Source organism: Columba livia, chromosome 17, assembly GCF_036013475.1.
Source record: "Columba livia isolate bColLiv1 breed racing homer chromosome 17, bColLiv1.pat.W.v2, whole genome shotgun sequence".
In the NCBI taxonomy this organism is placed as follows: Eukaryota; Metazoa; Chordata; class Aves; order Columbiformes; family Columbidae; genus Columba; species Columba livia.
In genome coordinates, this window is record NC_088618.1 from 3,711,450 (window position 1) to 3,731,835 (window position 20,386).

The window sequence follows — 20,386 nt, forward strand, 5'->3', positions numbered from 1 at the left end:
AAATTGTGTTTGTAATAAATGAGCTTTGATGTAAGTCAGTGTATATTTTTTTTAGAAAGGGCAGAAAAATACTTGAGTGTCATCATCTGACTCGAAGTCTTTACAATCCAGCCTTATAGTTAGGAAATGGTTTTCTGTTCAAACAGAACAGTGGCGTTGATTTGAACTCCTGTTCTACAGACAGACCAGGAAAACCTTGCACAGAACTGACATAAAATGACCTAATACATTATCATGTTATTTTTTTCTCAAATGTCCTGTTTCTAGAAAAACTGAGAGAAATTCTGAGTACTTGTACCCAGCTAGTGAAGCTGGATGCGCACTATCCTGAATCCCAGTCACTACCACCTTTTCTCAATGTGAAGTAGTGTTTAATGCAAAGACTGAAAACACTGAGCCTGCAGTTATGCAGGGCACATACCTTTGGCATCTCTGAGAAAATACACAGTAAAATCTGACACAAATTCTTCAGGAATTTCATCAAGAGCCACGTAGAAACACACTTTGTCAGCTTTCTGTTCTTGTAGCTGAAACAGAAAATAAAAAGGAAGTGTGAATATTACTGGTTGCTGCCACGTTTCTTAACAGTAGAGAAAATGAGTACTTGCTCTGCGCTGTACCGCCTTCATGTGCCTGCCAGTATTACTGAAACATTTGCATCTTCCTATCCACAAAAGAGCAGAGAAAAACACAACAGACTTACCTGCAGTGTGTGTTCCATACTGTCACTTGTAACCGTTTCCTCCACTTTACTCAATTCAGACCCACTAGGGAGAGTTGATCCATGACCTGACACACTCTGGGTCATCCCTAAGAAAGAAGAACGCGATATAACTCAGTTAAAGAACAGGTATTCCATGCATGTAAGATGGATCCTCCAATCTCCTTCTCAAACTAAATAACTAAGCGTTTTCTCCCACCTTCAGCATCACCTTTCAACAAGCAGCCATCCACACTTGGTGTTAATCATACATTTGCCCACAGGACTGTACTATTGCTGAAGAACTGAACCAAAATAAACAAGTGACTATGCTGCATCCCACAGGTAACTGGTCTTCTCTTTTTCTTTTTCAATTTCTTGTGAAAGGCTTTTCTGCAATATTGTGGTTAAAGTACTGAACCACCACTTTTATCCTCAATAAACTACATCAGAATAAAGAGAAGAGCTTGCAGGTCTTAAGACCAGGGGAATTAATTCATTCCTACTAAAAGGAACATGTTAATTATATTTATTTTAATAAAATTAACCTCTAAAAAAGGCGAAATTATGAAGCCAGTAAAAGATGTCACAGACAAAGACTGGATGGAAGGTCTGTGGGTTGATTTTGTTCATCCCAGTCAGTCTATTTCTTTCCATCTGTTTGGAAAAGATGAAAAGAGCCAAACTAGAATAGGTTTCTTTCAGAGGAACATCCTGAGGTAGAGCTTCTTGAGAAAACATTACTTAGCCACACTGTCCACAAAATCAGACCTGCTTTCTGGGGAAAAGCAACAGCTGACATTACAAATAGTGATGAATCCACTGAACAGAGCCATGTTAGCCAGGCTCATTTAGCCCCCGTGGAGCATGGACCGCAACAATTACACTTCAGCCACTCAAACTTCCTTCCAGCACCACAGAGGAACCTGTTGCAGTGAACTGCTCAGAAAGTACCTTATCTGGGCCTTTCTCCAGCTGCTTATCTGCAAACTCATCAGCATCACCTGTGTCTGCACACACACACAAAATGGCTGGAAAGCCATTGTATCAATAACCATTTGCAGTGGGGATGGCACAAATCCCACCGGGGCACAACCAGAGAGGAGAAAGGTCATGAAAATGGGTGGGATAAAAGGGGTTCAGAAGGACTGGACACAGCACAGTGGATGGAGAGGCTGGGAACGCTGTAAGGACAGGAGTAACGGGGCAAAGACTCAAGAGATGGGACAGAGGGAAACAGGGAGCTGGGAAGGGGGTTGGCGGTGCCCAGGGGGGCTCACCCGCTGCCTTCTCGCCGTCTTCTCCGCGCCGCTCGGCCCGCAGCAGCAGCAGCGCCGTGTCCGCCTCACTCTCCCCGTCCCCGTCCGGGGCGCCGCGCTCCAAAAAGCGCAGCACAGCCCGTGCCCCCTCGCCATGGCCGCGCTGCAGCAGCTCCTCGAAAGGCGCCGGATCGGTCAGCCCCAGGGCGGCGAGCACCCTGTCCCGCAACCACTGCACTCGCACATCGTCCCGGCTCATGGCGGCAGCCGCCGAGCATCGACCCGACGCCTCCCGGTGGCCACGGCAACGACCCGGGGAGGAGCGATCGCCACCGCCCGCCCGTTCGCCTCAGAAGGTCGGCGCGCGCACAACGGCCACCTCGCGGGCAACTGCCGCCTGCGCGCCGCCCTCACGTGCGGTTTTACCTCAGGAGGGGCGGGAAACGCGGGGGACGGCGACAGGCTGCCCCGTGGAGGGGCCGCGGGGGACGGGGACGGGCTGCCCCGTGGAAGGGCCGCGGGGGACGGGGACGGGCTGCCCCGTGGGACGGGGGACGGGCTGCCCCGTGGAGGGGCCGCGGGGGACGGGGACGGGCTGCCCCGTGGAGGGGCCGCGGGGGACGGGCTGCCCCGTGGAGGGACCGCGGGGGACGGGGACGGGCTGCCCCGTGAAGGGGCCGCGGAGGACGGGGTCCGCAGTCCGTGTCCAGCCCCGCCAGGTGTAGGGAAAGGGCTACGCACAAACGTGAGGGCCTGAGCAGCGCAAACGAGGTTTTATTTGGAATTCGTATGAAACAAGTGCAAAATTTAACTTCTGCTGTTCTTATGGCACAGATGTTAAAACGTGGTAATATCCCCCCTTTTCACACCAATATAAAAATACAAAACTACCCCTTTCCACACATTCAGTATAAACTTTGGTTCAACGACATCAAATAAGTTACACTCCAATTATGTCCTTACAGCCAAACAAACGGGGATCAAGACCAATTCTCCATTCCCTGTGCAAAAGTTACTCCTAGGAGTAAAAACTCCGCATAGGATCACATTGTAAAAACAGAAGCTGGGATTAAAATTCCTTGTAGGCAGTTTGATTCTTTTATTTGAGTCCTCATCCAGACAGTGCAAGACTTTTTCCGAGGCTTTTACCCATCAAGGTCACTGCACACAAATCGCTCTGCGAAACAGCAGGTAAAGCTCCTCGCCACAAGGAAATAAGAGGGTGGATAGTTCCAGTCTTCCATAAAATTAGATATCACTCTGGCATCTGAAAAACCGAAGTAGTAACTTTGGGCAGAACTCAGAATAAACAGTTAATTTCAGCACGGTTTTCACTGTGGCCAAAAGGAGCAGGTTGCATTGCTGTGTATAAAATAATCCTTCTGGAATAGATACTGAAAACATACATTGGTTCTGTTGCATTGCTCAGTTGTTCCTGAAGTGTGTGAGATGGTAGCTTGCTTAAGTATGTGATTAGTAAGGAATGTTTAATAGGATTAAAAGTCATTTAGATAATTTAAAAGTAACTCTATTCAACAAAATAAACAGCCTCAGCAAAAAAAAAAATGCCTACACTGGTTTTAGAACAAGCAGTAACAACTCTTTTTTCTTTAAGAATAGAATTAATTTACAACATTAGTTTATCAAGAAAAATGTACATTTTATATCTATATACTTTACAAGATGCTCCAGATCTGCTATGTATCTCTACGGGAGGTATATATTACAGAATTATTTGGCTGCATTATAAGGCAATCAGTGAAAACCACTTTGTCCTACAAGAAACCATTCACAGGTGAGATCCAATCGCATGATTATTTTGCAGACAATTCAAAACATCTCTGCTGACAGCAGCCAAACTATGCCATATCATCTTTATTAAAATGTAAAGAAATGTGCTTAAAAGAGAAAGGCGTAAACTTGTATCCTCCACCAGAGTAGAATTTGTTCTGAAATTCCACCCTGAAACGAGACAAAAAGAACAGGATCTGTAAATTAACCCAAAACAACCCGTTGTCAAGGGACAGAACTGTGCAACATGGGAGGCTGAACAAAACAAATCCTAATCCTGTCAGACTTTCTGTGCAACTATTTACCCTGCCCAGCGCAGTACGAGGCAAATCCCGTGTTTCTCAAGAGGCCCAAACACGTTCCATTGTGCCCTGATGGCTCATTTCTCACTTCTGTCTTACTAATTCGTTTTCCAGTTAGTTGCAGTTAATTGTTTTGCAAATATATTACACCATGAGGACAATACTCTGTAGGGCATATAGCTTTGCTTCATGTTTATATACTGCATATATACACTGCCTTTTCTTACACTGTAGATTTCATCAGGTTTCAAACTAAATATTCTCTGAATCCATGCCAATGTGTGGAATTAATGATATTAAGACTAAGAAAGGATTAAAATACTTAAGGGTTGGCAGCCCCGCCTAAGCAAAAGTTTTGCTCACTAATACAAACTGTTCTGTTGAACCGGATAAATAAAATAGACTGGAGCCGTTCAGTGACAGAACCAGACTGACATTAAAAATACTTACCATATTACTAATACTTTACAGTATGAAAAGCTGCAATAATGTAAATCAAAGGTATTCACACTTTGCACAAAATCAACTCCGAATGTGATAGAGGTTAACGGGCATCATAAGCCAATATAATATTTGAATTTACTGAAAATATTCCAGAGGAACAATCACATTCAACTAACAAGCTATTTATTTAATATGACTAGATAAATCTATTATGATAGCATTTGGTTGTTGAATCTTACACTCTTCTTTTTAATAAGGCGTGTAATAATTTGACATAAAAATTCCTTTTAAACAAGCCAGTATATGCTGAAGCGGCATAAAGAAAACAAGAGTTAAAACTTACCAGTGAAGTCGTATGGCATGGAGAAAAGCAGAAAGCCCCTCCATGACCAAAAGAATAAAAACTGTTAGCACAGCAAAAAAGGCCAGAACAGGGACCAGCAGCACGACACCGTACGTTGTGTCCACGCGAAGACCCACTCTCATCACCATTTGCCACAGAACTTCTGATAGCTCTGTTCATACACAAAAAGAATTGTTCATAATCAACTCCCTCACACAAAGCTATTTGCTCTCGCCCCCAACAATACTTAAATATACATCTCTAATACATCTCTAAATATACATCACTAAGACTTTAGCAAGTGCCTAAATACCTTCCAAACTGGTCAATCCATGGAAAATAGGAAATTGTGCCGTGAGTGCTGATACACTATAAAGTGACGTAACACTGCTCAGATAACCAGTGTCTTTACAACATGGAGCAATCAATGAAGAAAATGACAAGATTCCAAACAATAAAGTCACCATTTTAGTTGGGGGGCTTTCCATAGATTGAAATGATTCATTTAAATAGGGATTCTTTTTTAACTAAGGAAAAGATAATTTCATCGTAATATCACTTCAGCAGGCCAGCCCCCTCTAACCAGCATTACAAATTGAGACAGAACCAAAACACTTACGTGCATGAGCAAGACTTAATGCCCAGAGTCTCAGATATGAGGCTGTATTAGAAATACATCCTAGACAGTACTCAATGGTGTGAATTGCTTGATTCATAAAAACATCTGCAAAATTAAACTAAAATATAAAAACACATTTGTATCCATTTAAACAACGTAGTACAGCATGAGAGAGCAAAAACATTCATCTGCAAATCTTGATATACGTGGAAGAAAACTTCGATTAAAGGTTAATACACCGATTTCATACCAAGTAAAAAAAAATCTGCTGTGTTTAAGACCCTTATTGCAGAGATGACATTAGAAAACATCAGATGCTATAGTTTGCACAAAGTAACCAGCAGCAACAGCTGCGGACCAGGAATGCCGCCCGTCTCCCAACCCCCATTAGTAATAATCCTCATCACGAGATGGGATTTGCAGACATGAAAAGACTTTTGTCAGGATGAAAAGCCAAGATTTATTAACAGGAAGCTGGGCAGTCATGCTCTTGCCTTAATTTTAAGAATCCATAAAACCATACAAACCCCAGGACTTTTATCCCACTCTTTAAGACAACCTATAGTTTTAGATGCAGTCCATAGATGCAAATAAAGCCCTCTTCCTGTTCTCCACTACACACAGATTGTGGTTTACTGTAGCAATCTGAATATACCAAGCAATAATGATAAAATATACCAACAAATCAGTAAATTGTATTCAGGCATCAAGGTAAAGGCCCAGCTGATTTTCTTGAAAACTTGCAGGGACTCAGTGTACAGATTATCATCTTGATTTTTCACTTTAACTTGCTTTTCGGGACATACAAAGTAGAGATGAAGTAAAACCATTACCTCCTCTCCATCCCCCTCTCTCTGCCCACTGTCTGCGTGACTGCTTCCTTCTTCTGCATCGTGACATCTCAGCAGAGAAAGTTCTTCTTCGCTTTCTTTTCGAACTAGCTTGTAGCCACTCTACAAAATTGAAACATATCATGTCTTCAAGTGGACTGCCAGTGTTGTTTTTAAAACTGATTTCAAGTAGTTGCAGGCAAAGGCAAGAAGAGAGCTAGAGGAACAGAGCGCTATTATGTGGTACAGTCAAAAACTTTTGAAGTTGACTGGAAATATCGAGTAAAGACATGATATAAATACAACAGCAGCTGAATTCTTCCATACTGCAGAAATCGTGTCTCTCAATACTCACCCTGTACATTCTGATGCCTCGGCGGCCACTGTGCAACCAATACAAATACAGTGGTTTACCAAGAAGCATTACAGGAACAGAAAGAAAAGCAATACTGAGTAAAAACCTCTGTAGAGCAACCTGTTTGGGGGTAAAGAAAGAAAATGAGATTAGATCACAAAATCAGAAGTAGGAAAAGCCTTCTCATTTTCCTTTGAGGGCCTGTTTAAGCAGAAGAAAAATACAACTGATTTCAGTGGGCATCTACTCCAAATGGAACACGCATCCAAATATTTTACTTAATCAGTCCCTCAAATTGGGTTACAGACATGCAGCATCTTCACATTCTTACTAAACTCAGTATCAGTAATGCCTTAATCTTCTAGATTAAGTTTAGTAAGATTATTTACAGCACATAGAAAAGCATCAAAACTACAGGCATGAGACTGTTGCCTAGCCTTCATTTTAACCTGTGAGACTTTGTTCTAGAAACAGATGTTTTCACAAGTCACTACATAAAATCTTACAACAAATAAAAGAGTAAATATATTATTTAGTCATAATGTTTATTCAATTTCCCCTTAGTCCGATACACTCCCCTTCCTAGGGGAACACTCAGCCTTTCATGACTGGTAAAGTGTCACCTGCACAGGGAACACAGGATCTTGGGAAGTTTGGAAGAACATTACTAACCTGTCCGGTGTAGAAAACCTCCGTCTCACCACCAGTAAAGAGGAACATGTTAATAAACTGGATCAGAATACTAGGAGCAGATGTAGAGTCCTCTGCGGAGTACGCTAACCATTTATAGAAGATCAGAAACACCAGGTAGCCAAAGATGCACATCATGAATAAAAGTTCAGGAAGAAAAACCAAATAAATATTATACTTCTTCTTGAAATGCCTAAAAGAGAAAAATGGGGGAAAAAAGGAAAATAAGTTTCACAAACAAAGATCAAGATAACTACAACAACCCTGGACTTCAGCAGGGCAAATTTTGGCCTTTTCAGGCAATTGCTGGGGGAAATCCCATGGGCAAGGCTGCCTGAAGGTAAAGGGGCCCAAGACAGCTGGTTACTGTTCAGGGACTGTTCCTACCGGGCACAAGATCAGAGCATCCCGACACGTAGGAAGTCGAGGAAGGGAGCCAGGAGACCTGCGTGGTTAAACAGGAACTGCTGGGTGTGCTCAAGTGGAAGAGGAGAGTTGATAGACCATGGAAGGAGGGGCTGGCCACTTGGGGGGAATATCAGGCTGTTGTCAGAGGGTGTAGGGAGGCAACTAGGGAAGCTAAGCCTTCCTGAGAATTAAACCTGGCAAGAGGGGTCAAGGACAACACGAAGAGCTTTTTCCAATACAGTACCCAGCACTTTGAAGTAGCAAGACGGAAATTATAATCCAGAACTGATTTCTTCAAATTCAGTGAAATTTTAATCAGGTATTTCGGTGGAAATCAAGGCCATAAGAGGCATCTTTCTCTATTCAGCAACAAGTGAAATAAAATCTTAATTCATGTATTCAGGTTTTTTAGCATAATACTGATCCATCATCTTATTTATGTGAAGGAAAACCTCTCTGTTACTGTCTTAAGAAAATTTTCACGATTACTATTATTCTGTTTTTAAAAATTGTTCCAAGTTTCTCTTAACCATATTAACAGCTATAATTCAAGACTTCACAAAAACTAGTGTTAGTATTTATCTTCTTGTACTTACAAGTGGTTAAATACCCCCAATACAACTCCAAACGTCATGTGAGTCACTCCAAAAATCACAGACATTTTCATTTTGAAAGAATTTAAAAAGCTGAGCCGGTTGCTTGCCAAATTCCAGATCTGCAGAAGATAAAACAAAAGCAGCATCAAACAACAGTGTAACGGAAGGAATAAACCCCTATCTTTTCCCTGCTGGAGACCTAAATACTACCTCAAACTGGCATCAGAACCGAAACCCGAGTTTTGTGAAAATAGTCAAATATTTTTTTGACTTTGTTAAGGGAAAAGCTCTTTACGAATGAAGGATGCAAGCAAAAATGTATTTTTTCCCGATAGTAAAATTCATCTTCCTAATACACTGAAATAAAATTTACAAATGACTAATCATCACAAATGGATAATTCAACAGAATAAAACTAACCGGATCAATTCCGAAGGGATAAGCTCTGTTGTATACACCAGTAACATTTGGATCCAGTGTTAAAAAATGATTATTCATATCCTCAGGACTGCAGAGAAAGAAAAACACAATCAGATTTGACACTGTTTAACCATAGTGACAACAGGACACGACTCCTGCTTTCCTTTATATGATCAGCTCACCCAGGCGGACCGTAACAGAATAAAAGGATTTCCAAGCACAAAGGGCCTGACTAATAAAATCAATAGCAAAAGGGGAAAAACATATCTCTAGAAACTCACAATCTGGTCTTAATTTGCACTAACTGCCTTTGAAAGGAAAGCTTCTGGATTTTATTTCTCATTTCCCCAGAATGGAAGGTTTCATTTTAAAAGCTCATAGTTTGTTTCTCTATAAAATTCACTAACAAACACTCAAAGAAAAACTCATAGATTTTTTCCCTTTTGCATTTGGATCAGTTTCCACTGTAACTTCCTGTAGTTTTTACTTAACACAGCACTCCCAACCCGCTCACATTTTAACCAAAGTCAAGGGGGTTTGACTCGACCATTTCAAGCCACTTCCTGTATTTGAGGCGAAACGAGATGCTGTGAACACCTGAGTATCTCAGCCCTTCGGTATTTAAAACAATGAGGTTTTCCTCTTTGTGAAAAACGTTTGACAATTCACATGGCCTACATTTTATTTTCACTCAAAAAAAGTTGTGCAGAGACTAATGATTGCCAGGTAATTAATTTATTTCATTAATTGTTAACTTCTTACAGTAAATGGCAATACTGCCTGGCTGTTCATTCCACAAGCATGACCTAGGGCAATTTTCTCCCAAACTAGCCTGCTGGTTTCTACTCCTCTCCTGGAGTCTATAGTAACTGGAGATAAACTAAAACCATAAAGACAAACCACGACACAGGCAGCGCATTTTTCATTAATAAAAAGAATACACAAGACAAAGTCCTAGTGCCTTCCGTTAGGATTTTGCAATGCTACTGTAGACTCCAGCCATTCCTAACACCTTTGTGAGACCAAAAAAGAGATGCAAAACACATCTAAGAAGGTTCAGAGACGGCCTAAGCCCTAGAAACATCACCGTGTAAAACTAGGTGCAAGATCTTACTACTAATAGAAAGATACTATTATGCCAGCTGCAGTTTTCAATCACTAAAAATTACCAGCTAGCATATAATGCCAGGGTATTGCAAGAGAATTTGTTCCAGGAGAGCGACTGTCACCTATACCAAATGATATATTCTAGAAAATGTTCCAGGTGACTGAGGACACGTCAATCCAGGGAAGCAACTCTAATAAATATAAGATTAACCCGACAGATTGACTGAATTAAATACAAGAAATTGTGGCAAGAAATTGTGTTCTCTGTGGATTTCCTAATTTAAGGTAACGAGGACTTTTTTGGTTTAAAATAACTATTACTGCCTTTTCTATTCTAAGGATAGATGTATGACTTAGCCCTCAGTGCAGTAGCACTTGCTACCTTAACTAGATTTTGCTAGATTTCACCACATTTACTTACTACTCTCAATTAAAGGATGGTTAAAACGGGTGAGCAGAAGGGTTAAACTGTTGCGGGAAGCACATTTGGGGTTTAATGGTATAGCAGAGACACGCTTACCGCCAAGCCTTCTGTTCAAACATCGCTGAAACGTTCCATCCAGAACCAAATATATTTAACGACTTTGAAAAACAGTCATTATAGATCAATCCAGTGTATACAGAAAACAGACCCATTAATAAAATAACGTATCGGCCTTCAAATAACATCTTCATTATCTGTAAGTATTGGAAAACCAGAAAAAATAGAGAACATCATCATCTGCTAAGTGAGCAATTGTTATCTAGACATCTCTAAGCAAAACACCCTTTGGCCATACAAAGACTTCTTAAAACCAAAAATTCCTGTGAACATTCATTAAGGACTATGAAAAAACCTAAGGCAAATCAAATGTAACGCAAAGAATTTTGCTTTAAGCACGTTAAATACAATTTACAAATGTCAGTTACCAAATGGTAACTAATCCCTTGTTTTCAACAAGTTAACACGTTTGCAGCCATTCTTAATTAAATGTAATTCTAATGCGTTCCAACCCCATAGTATGAAAAAATTAGTTAAGTTAAATCAATTTCAAACTACAACTCCTTTTCAGAAACAATAAAAGATGGAATTTGAAAAATACTTTCCTCCTGCTGTCAGTCACTAATCACATTCTGTAAGACACATCCCTTCGCGGCCCTAGCAGAAGGAAAACAAGCCCATTCCAACTGTATTATTTCTACCCTTTCAAAAAAGTGAGTAGTTTGTTAAGACATCACATTAATCTCGAGGAATATGACAACTTTAAACACAGAAAAAACTGAAACAAAGGAAAAAAAGCAGTCTAATACACATGCAATAAACAGGACTTTTCAGAAACACGGTAACTAGTCAGTTGAAATTATCTTGCTGGATGGGGAGTAAATGATTTGTAATTCCTTCTACCTCATCTTGTGATCTTTGCAATCTCGGGTGGTTTTCATACAGTATTGTCAGGAGTGCAAAGATGAACATTAGCAGACCATGCCCAAAGTCTCCAAACATAACCGCAAACAAGAAGGGAAAAGTGATGATGGTGTAGAGAGCTGAAATGGCAATTGAACAGATTTCAGGCACACTGCACAATAGATGTTGTTGTTATCTGAATGATGCCTCAGCGACTCAGCTACTTGAACCACTCACACAATTTTCAGCTTTATGTTTGAAAGACATTTTGCCCCCTGCTAATAGACTTGCCACCCACACTATAAATTTAACTTAAAGCTTGCATGTGTATATCCCTTAGCAATGCCAACTGAGCATTAGCTGACAATTCTGTGCATAATAATATGAGGCCAGGAAATAAAATCCAAACAAGCAGTTCTTCCTCCACGGCTATTTTGGCTCTGCCATATAACGTACGTTCTCCTGTACAGCACAACATAGCATAGCTGCAAAAATACATAAAGACATTAAACTAACTGAGCTATACAACAAGCTGGAGTTTTTCAAGTGATGAGCTCCACACTTCAGCGAGATCTACAGCCATTACCAAAGTTTTCATCCCCGCCCCCCAAATATCTCACCCAATTTATATTACCTAACATTATACAGCTATTACCAGCATCTTATGATCAGCATGCTAAAATAATTCAGCAAAATCAAATCCCATTTTACTAGTTTGCTGCTTGGAGCACCATTTGTACTTTTGATGAGCTACTGAAATTTTAAAACAGCTACTAATTAGCAGTATGGTCGTCACCATTCGGCCTTTATTAGCAGCCAGTTCAGCAAGGTCTTTAAACATGTAACAAGGCAAAGCAGCAAGGGCAGCACAGCTCCCAGTTCAGATTTCAGAAGGACCAACCTGGGTTCACTTCGCCATAGTTTCCAACTCCATAAGCATCAACAATGCTCTGGAACCCTGAGGTGAATTTATTGGTACGTATCAAAGTTGGAGGAGGTTGCGTTGTTGGGATGGTATTCATGAATGAAGAAATCGTAGCTCCGCTCTTCCTCTAATTACAGACAGAAAGAAGGCAGATTTATATAAGAACTCAGTTGATACTCAATCTAATCAAAGGAAAACATTTTCTGTCTCAGTTTCCCCGATCCTGAAATGCAGCCCCAAGTGTAACATTTTTCCCTTTGTGCCTTCTCAAAAAAATTACATTAATCTGTTCCTCTAAAAACACTAATTACGCACAGTGTTCTAACCCTTACTTTATATGAAATACCAAATGAGAATCACCAGTCTATTATAAAAAAAAAAAGACTTGTTACTAAAAATTCCCTCTAGTAAAACAAAAAGATGGAGTCGCGCTCAACATAACTAACACAAGGGAATTAGCACCCTCTAAATACCATCACGAGCTCAGTCAGACTTGAGTTCAACAGAAGTTCTTATCAAGAAACAAACACAAAAACCCCACACAACCAAACCCAACACGACATTAAATAAAGGCTCTGCTAATAAATCAATTGGTTTAATATTAGTTCAGAGAGACCCAGACCTGCCTGTGCCTGCTTTTAGCCTATTTTAAATTATTATTTTCTTCCTCAGTATAGTTAGTTCAAGACTAAGGTTTTACGCTGAGTATTCAGCTGACTTACTGAACCTTCCTCCAAGGCACGGCGCAAATCCTGCAGATCAGCCACCGGACACCAAACCTCAGCGATTAAACATTTATTGGTGACATCAAAACTGCACAGGTTGAGTACATGATAAATGGCTTTCATCTTCTTCACCTGGATAACCCACGTATAGATGGATTCAGACGCTTTACACAAGACTTGGCGTAAGTAATCCTCGGTTTTATGCAGCACCTGTGTCCAAGAAAATAACACAAAGATTTCATTCAAAACGCAAGAGTGGTTGTGTTAACTGCAGTAAGAGCACCCAGTACGTGTCCAGTGTTGGATCATATTTTCTGGAGATAACACTAACTGCTGCTTAGAACAGAAGGAAATGCCAAATGCCCTGAAGTTTAATAGCTACATGCAGCAGAAGAACAGGGGCATCACGAACAGTCACATTCAATCCGAAGCTGCATGTATTTTCAAAACATATTCATGTTTTTAACGCTGTGATTCGTCAAATGATTTCCTATGGCAATAACTCCAGCAAAGGGAACACGGTTTAATATTTACTCACAGTACGGAGATCCTGAATACGAACGTTTAGTCCTTCGACAACTGCCCTGCGCTCCTCCGTGGTATTGGGATAGGGGTACACATGGCAGTGATAGCTACAGAAAACCAGAAACTGCGGTTAAACAACCAAACTAAACGAAAACAAACACCCAACTCCACGCCCCGGACAATCTGCAACACACTATTAAATAACCATGGAACAGATTGAACTGAGAGTCGGTACTTTGCCTGTACCTCATAAGGACTGCAGATAAAATGACTCACACGCTTATTTGTATGTTGCATAATGATAAAGCGAGATGCAACGTGGGGGGAGGAACAAATTGAACTTCAAAAACCTCACCTAAAAGTCAACACTTCGAAGGAAGGTGAGCAGGGAGAAAACGTACAAGAAAATAACCCAGGTGTAAAGAAATTATACATATATATATTAGTTTTCCTTCTTACCAATCACAAATCTTCTTAACTTTCTGGCCAATTTGTTCACCCCAATAGGACACTAAAAAAACAAACCATTTTGTGGTTTCACCCTAAAAAACAAACAGAGATGATGAAGTTTGTTTCTAACCAACAACTCCATTGTCATATCATTAGAGAGCAAAGTAACAAATTTGAATAATTAGAAAAATTAGAAAAAGACAAGGCCCGACAGGGCCTGTAGCAGTAACCTTCCACCATTAATAGTAACCAAAAAAAGTCTTAAAATATAAAATGTTACAGTTTAGAATCTAAGCAAAATTTTCAAGTGACAGATCAAGCAGCCATAATTGCTCATTTACAAGTTAATTTTACAAGTTCAGAGAAAAAAAATCATAGAAGACCAACTGTGCTCCTGAGACTTTTTTCCTGAACTACTGAATGAGTAAATAAAATGCCTATTAAAAGGTAACGCGCTGTACAGACCTAGTTAATAAATATCCAAGCAGACATTTATGCCACGTATTTCGATCAACGGAGCCAATCGTAAAGTCACTGCTATTCCACAGTGAATCTCTGCACTCATCAAGCTGAACTGTGATAAATTAATTGACATACCTATAGTTACGGTGGCATCAACATCTCTGATTTTAAGGTCTTACACGTTCTAATACCTTAAAATAGTTTTCCCTCCAAGGGCACCAGAAATAATTTACATTCAGAGCAGACCGGAGCAGCAATTCTTCCAAATCTTATGCAAAGTACAAACAAAATAAATGGATAGTTCACATGTTTACTCACTGTGTCTGGATCTTCCAGACATTCGTCCAACTCTGCGTATGTAAGAATAGTGTATCCTTTGCAGGCTCTCCACAGCATTTTTTCAAATGCTTCCACTTTTGTTATGTGAACTAACCCAGATATGAAGCTATGGGGAAAAAGAAATATTTGAAAAATAAGCTAAAATCCACAAGAAAAATTAAAAACGCTGAGTACATCATCACTCAGCATCACGGAGTCTCAATAATTTCACACGTGCCATCTCTAGAGAAGGAAACATCACCCTAAACAGGACGCAACTGGTATATAATAGAGACACGACTTCTATTTGGAAAACAGACTGTAGGCCTCAGCACGTGACCAGAATTATATTTGATGTAATTGCTTTATGTGACAGTACAGTTCTTCATTTGTTCTTTATAAGATACTCTCTCATAATGGTGTTGTGGAGAGCAGTATCCATGCATCGTTCTAAAGGCGAGTAGGCAATACCATTAAGAATGTCACATTTCCAACTGACACTACCACATGATTAAAAAACTGCGTGTTTATCCTAGAAAAACAGAGTCTGAAGGCTAGAGGAACGTACTGATTTAGAGCATCTAGAGATTTATCTCAACACACGCACATGGTTTGACAACGGCTTTGTGACAGTTTTGTGGAGCTGTCCTACTTGTCTCTTCAAATAATCCAATTTCGTCACAAAGGTACGTTTAGGTCAAACTCCTACCCTGTCCAAAACTGTTTGGCTCATCTGAAATCTTCAGACTCACACTACATCTCATCTTTTAAGAAAATAGCCCATTATTTACAGCAGTTTTGAAATAGCACAGGTGGACTGAACCTACCCCAGCTTGGCGCCCAGTCTGTGCATACAGTTGTAATCCACTAACGGCTCATTTTCCACAGATGGAAATTCTTCATAGTTTGCATGTAAATGGGATTCATACTAGCAAATGAAAGAAAGATCATTCATAGCTTTCAGAAAAAAAAAAACAACCTTTTCATTTATTATTCTAAATAAAAGAAGGTAATTAAGTAAATTATTTAAATAAAAATATACACCTCTTCCCTGTTTTCAATTCAGACAACAGAAAGCTCTTGGGATCTCAAGCACACCGCTCTTAGCAATCACAGTCAGTGTTGCAAAGTTTACACAGAAAATTTCTTAGCACAATTTATGCATCAAAATAACACAAACACTCCCTCATTCTCAGTTGGCATCAGCAGGAACATTCAAACAATCCAACAGAGAAATCACAAAGCTCCTCTGAGTTCAGGGCTGCACTTTGCTCTGTATATGAACACAGCCTAGCACAAGAGGCTGCCACCCGGGTTCTTTAAGTAATGAGCGCAAATAGTAACGAACAATGTACGGTGCTGGAAAGCTCGGCACCGAGTCATGCACCTCACTAGCACTGCCGCCAGTCTGCAGCAAAAACGCCACACGACCCTCGCCGAACAACGCGGGCAGTACCTCAGACGTCCTCCTGACAAATCTTTGCGTGACCTCCAACATGTAGGTGTATTCTGTCAGTTCCAGCAGGTTTCTCCTCAGCTTTTCTTTGTTTTTAGTTACTTCCCTCAATTCTGTCTCCAGCTTCTGCAACTGTTCCTAAGATATGGAGAAACAATAACAATAGAATCCATTGTACTGTTTTGGAAGTCAAGGGAGGAAGAATCTTAAGCACATGTTAATTTGCTGCAATTATGGGAGTTTCCCAATTTCTTAATTAACTTCAGCTCCATAGGTTTTAGTCCTTAGTCTGCTTTGTCCTGAGTACACGTGATCCTCCACTGGCATCTGTTAAGTCTGCTGTTCTGACCCTAATTTGTGTTCGAGCTAACTAATGCAGACTTGGAATCAGAGCGTCAGATAGTACAGGGTGCAAGACACTTATCTCTTCTATGAATAGAATTACAGCAAAACAGAATGTCATTTAAAATTATATCTGCATTTTACAAGCTTCTAATGTAATACCAGCAAAAGCATTCAGAGAAAAAAGCACCATATTTCACTACGCAGCCAGCACAGGAACCTGCAGGGCCTTGCGCATATAAAACTCCCACACACCCTGGGAATGCTGGATGCAGGAAAACAGCCTTAGGGAAGTCCCAAAGCAATACATGAGGTTGAAAGGTTCCATCTACAGAAAATGATTTGCCTGGAACAGTGTAATATATGCTAGTCCATCAAACAGACGACTACAAACCCCGTGAGTTCGCTTTGACCCTTTCACAGGAATTTTGTGCCAATATCAAATCCTCACTGGCAGGAAAACAAACCAACCAGCCTGGACAGAAACAAAAGCAAATGCTTCCACCCCTCCTCCCACACCCCTGTAACTCCAGTCGTAAAATAACAAATAATTAAGTTTGAATGAAAGTTCTAAGATCCAGAGCTACACTTTTGGCATCTGATGTGTGGAAGTTACCTGGATTTCTAAAATGTGCTTCATCAAGGGGGCAGGAGGAGCAACGTCTCCTTCAGGAAGTGGAATATCCGCTTTTTTAATTTCTTGAACTAAATAGCCTGGAGTGAGAAGAAAAACAGAATCAGAAAGGAAATGGTGGTTCCTCACAGTTCCTAGAATGCTGCACAGCTGACCTTTGGCTGTAACTCATGGTGCTGATCACGCTGCAGCACCAGGCCCGATCCATTTTATTCATTTATTTTAGCAACAACACACACACTAGAGTCTTCAAAAAAGAGGGGCTAGGAGTAAACACACAGAGCATTTCTGTGTAGGAAGTTTGAGTGAGCTCTCTTCAGAGTTCTCTGACTGAAATTTTCCAACCACAAGTACTTTTTAAGAAGCTTTTAACATTTCCTATCAGCTCCTTGCTGCTGCAAGATCCGGCCTTCTGCTCATCGTGCCATCTGCCAAAAACCGACATTCACGGGCTCGTGTTTGGAATCAGAAGTGTTCAAACAAGGCAGTTTAAACCACCTTGACAACAAACGCAACTCACGCTGGGCAGGGAGATTGCCAGAATAGCTGCTGGGATGGTTTGGCATGACCAGCACATGCCTCTGATGAGAGATTTCAACAAAAGAGCCTTTCAACAGTCACTTTTCCTCAGGATACATTTAAGGAGTCTGTATCTGGGTTGCAATGCTCTGCATACCCTCCTCTATTTGTTAAACTGCCATGTGAACACAATTATTAATAACGAGATATTCTTGAGGGTTCTTGGAAATTCAACAGTATTGAGCTACATAACATGAAAAACGGGGTTTATCTTACAGTCAAGGAAACATCCAGAGTAAAGTCTCCATTTTCCTAACAGCTGATACTGAAATGCTCTCAACTATTTACCAGCAACACATTAGCAACTCTTCTTCACTTGTAAGCTTAAAAGAACCCCAAGCTATACTTAGCACATACATGTTGTAGTGTAAGTAAATTTTACAGCTCACAAACCCAAGCACCAGGGATCAGGGGTAAAACACTGGACAGGCTGCCCAGGGAGGTTGTGGAGTCTCTGTGTTCAAAATCCCACCAGGCAGAGTCCTGACGAGCGGCTCCACCTGCCCCTGCCTGAGCTGCAGCTCGACCCGATCTCAAGAGGTCCCTTCCAACCCAAACAATCCTGTGATCCACTCCAGACCGAGGCACCACACAACACAAACTAAGGAATATATCTCTATGTTCTATCTAAATTCAGTGCTACGGTCATCTCCATAAAATCTGCATAAAGACTCTACATATACAAGCACATACATGTGGGGTTTTTCATACAAGTGGATGTTTTGCAGGTTTCTACAGCAATCAGATCATACAAGACTGGGAAGATTAAAGAACCTGCAGCTGAAACCTTCGCTGCAGTTCCACTCTATCAATGAAGCTTTATCAATGCCACAGATGAGAAAGGGCAGACACGAAAATAAAGCTCACCAAGTATTCTTTCCATTTCTTCACACTTCTTCACTTCATTCACAAATTTTCTCTGAAATACACTTACATTTGGGTTGAGCTGAAGGAGAAGGACAAAATGCTTATTAGGTACTTGAAACAGCAACTAGCCCTGAAAAAGCACAGATACGGCTGTGACTTCCTGGAGCCACTTTTACATGTATTCTGTGTGCACTATTTCTACAAAGTGCTTTTCAGCTGGAATGGTATGAAAATCTACAAAGATGAAAAAGTCTTCAAACAGCAAAGTTTTAACAAAGTAGAATTATCAATGCCTTTCACCAGCTTTCCTCAAGTAACAAAATAACCAGATCCACTAGAGAAACCACTCCTGATCTTACTTCTACAGTTTAAAAATACCGCCTAATAACTTCAAATTAGCAAACAAACCTTTCTACAAGCAAATTTTTGCCATGTGTTTCCACAGAATCTATTCGAAATGTTAAGTTTTGAAAGACACCTGGAATGGCACCACTATGTTAAACATAACATCCATGTAATGATTCTTATTTGTCTATTCTTGTTTGTAATGATTCAGATTTGTCTCCTCCTATCTGCCATTTTTACCAACTAGCTGTTAGTTTAAGTTCTTCCAGCATTCCTTGCAAAGATTTTGTAACCTACATATCTGAAGAATACTTGGAAGAAATTCCAAAGTCTCCATCAGCAAATGAAGATCATATAATTACAATGAGACAACGCAGAAACAAGGTTAATTATTACCCGCCCCAACTTTATGTTAGTCAGGCCTGTAGATCCCCCAAAGCAAGTTTCTCCTCCAGGAACAGATGTTTTACAAACCACCTGTCTGTGATGGTAAAGGAACAAACCCACAGAGCAGCTAAGATGTTTGTACGGGTCTCCCCGTGGGGCGGACAGATCTCACGGCAGCGTGGCCTCGGGTGGGTGACGGGCTCTCCAGCGGGATCCTACCGCCAAAAACCCCAAGTTTATGGTACTTCCGTGAGGACGGCAGGGCAGCGTCACCCCGAAACCTCCCTCCCTGGAGTCTCGGGGGGGCTGGGGCTCCACTCTGACTTCCCACCGCTCAACCCTGCACTGAGCGATATAGAGATTACTGGCACATCTGCCAGTCAGAGCCGGGGACAGACGGGTGAGAAGCGGCTCTGGCGCCTTTTACATCGCACCATCAGAAGGAACCCTACACCTGCCCGGCGGAAACTGCTCCGCCCGGCTCGGCCTTCCCCGTGTCCCCTTTGACCTCCTCCCGTTCTCCCGGAAAACCCCGCCAGGTGCCCGGGCCCCGCGGCCGCTACTCACGTCTCGGAACTCGGCCAGGCCACGCTCGCCCACCTCGCTGAGGCACTCGTAGGCCGAGCCGCTCTGGAGGAAGAGCTGCGCCAGGCACATCGGCTCGCCGCGGAACAGCGAGCCCATGGCGGGCCGGAGCGGGGCGGCGGGGCTCAGCGAGGCGGGCGGCGGGGCGGCGCGGCGCGGTGTCCGGCGGGAGCCCGCCGATCGGCCGCCATGGCGAAGCGGCCCAGCCCGCCGCCGGCAGCGCGGCCAGCTGCTTCCGGGGGCGGGGCCAGCGGTTTCCGGAGGGGCGGGGCCGTGGCGGCGGCCAATCTGCGGTGCAGCCGCTGCCCCCGGCGCAGGAACCGCGGGCGGAGCGGGAGCCGCGGGCGGAGCGGGAGCCGCCCGACCAGGGGTGGCCGGAGCCCTGGGGTCTGTTTGGCCCGACAGCCCGTGCTCGAGCCCTGGGAGCCGCTTAGGGGCAGGTTTCCCCGGGGAGCGGCCTCCAACTCCCCGCGAGCCCCAAAAATGGGGTGGAAACCCGCAAACCCCCCCAAATGGGATGTAAAACAGCAGTCACCGA

At 42.0% G+C, this 20,386-nt stretch overlaps 2 protein-coding genes across 7 annotated transcripts in view; both read right to left on the reverse strand.

Moving 5' to 3' along the window:
- The window catches only part of DNAH10 (dynein axonemal heavy chain 10), a 51,076-nt gene extending 48,755 nt beyond the window's left edge, over positions 1 to 2,321 (reverse strand). For 3 of the 6 annotated variants that reach the window (XM_065033366.1, XM_065033367.1, XM_021286173.2), the window contains exons 1-3: positions 1,981 to 2,316; positions 704 to 810; positions 422 to 527 (exon numbers count right to left, since the gene is read on the reverse strand). In XM_065033366.1, the coding sequence (XP_064889438.1) occupies positions 422 to 527; positions 704 to 810; positions 1,981 to 2,218 (451 nt within the window). In that variant the 5' untranslated portion in view covers positions 2,219 to 2,316. Of the gene's footprint in view, positions 1 to 421; positions 528 to 703; positions 811 to 1,980 lie in introns of all 6 variants that reach the window. The other 3 variants (XR_002412047.2, XM_065033370.1, XR_010466768.1) reach the window with 2 other exon arrangements.
- A 396-nt stretch (positions 2,322 to 2,717) lies between these two features.
- On the reverse strand, positions 2,718 to 20,087 carry ATP6V0A2 (ATPase H+ transporting V0 subunit a2). The gene is made up of 20 exons (XM_065033406.1): positions 19,831 to 20,087; positions 18,532 to 18,610; positions 17,068 to 17,165; positions 16,110 to 16,247; positions 15,481 to 15,581; positions 14,654 to 14,780; positions 13,883 to 13,965; positions 13,437 to 13,530; positions 12,896 to 13,108; positions 12,150 to 12,300; positions 11,249 to 11,388; positions 10,385 to 10,542; positions 8,758 to 8,845; positions 8,338 to 8,456; positions 7,316 to 7,526; positions 6,644 to 6,763; positions 6,292 to 6,411; positions 5,459 to 5,576; positions 4,840 to 5,011; positions 2,718 to 3,921 (listed from the first exon to the last, which is right to left on the reverse strand). The coding sequence occupies exons 1-20, from the start codon at positions 19,945 to 19,947 to the stop codon at positions 3,819 to 3,821; spliced, it is 2,550 nt and encodes an 849-aa protein (XP_064889478.1). The 5' UTR covers positions 19,948 to 20,087; the 3' UTR covers positions 2,718 to 3,818.
- Positions 20,088 to 20,386: the final 299 nt, after the last annotated feature.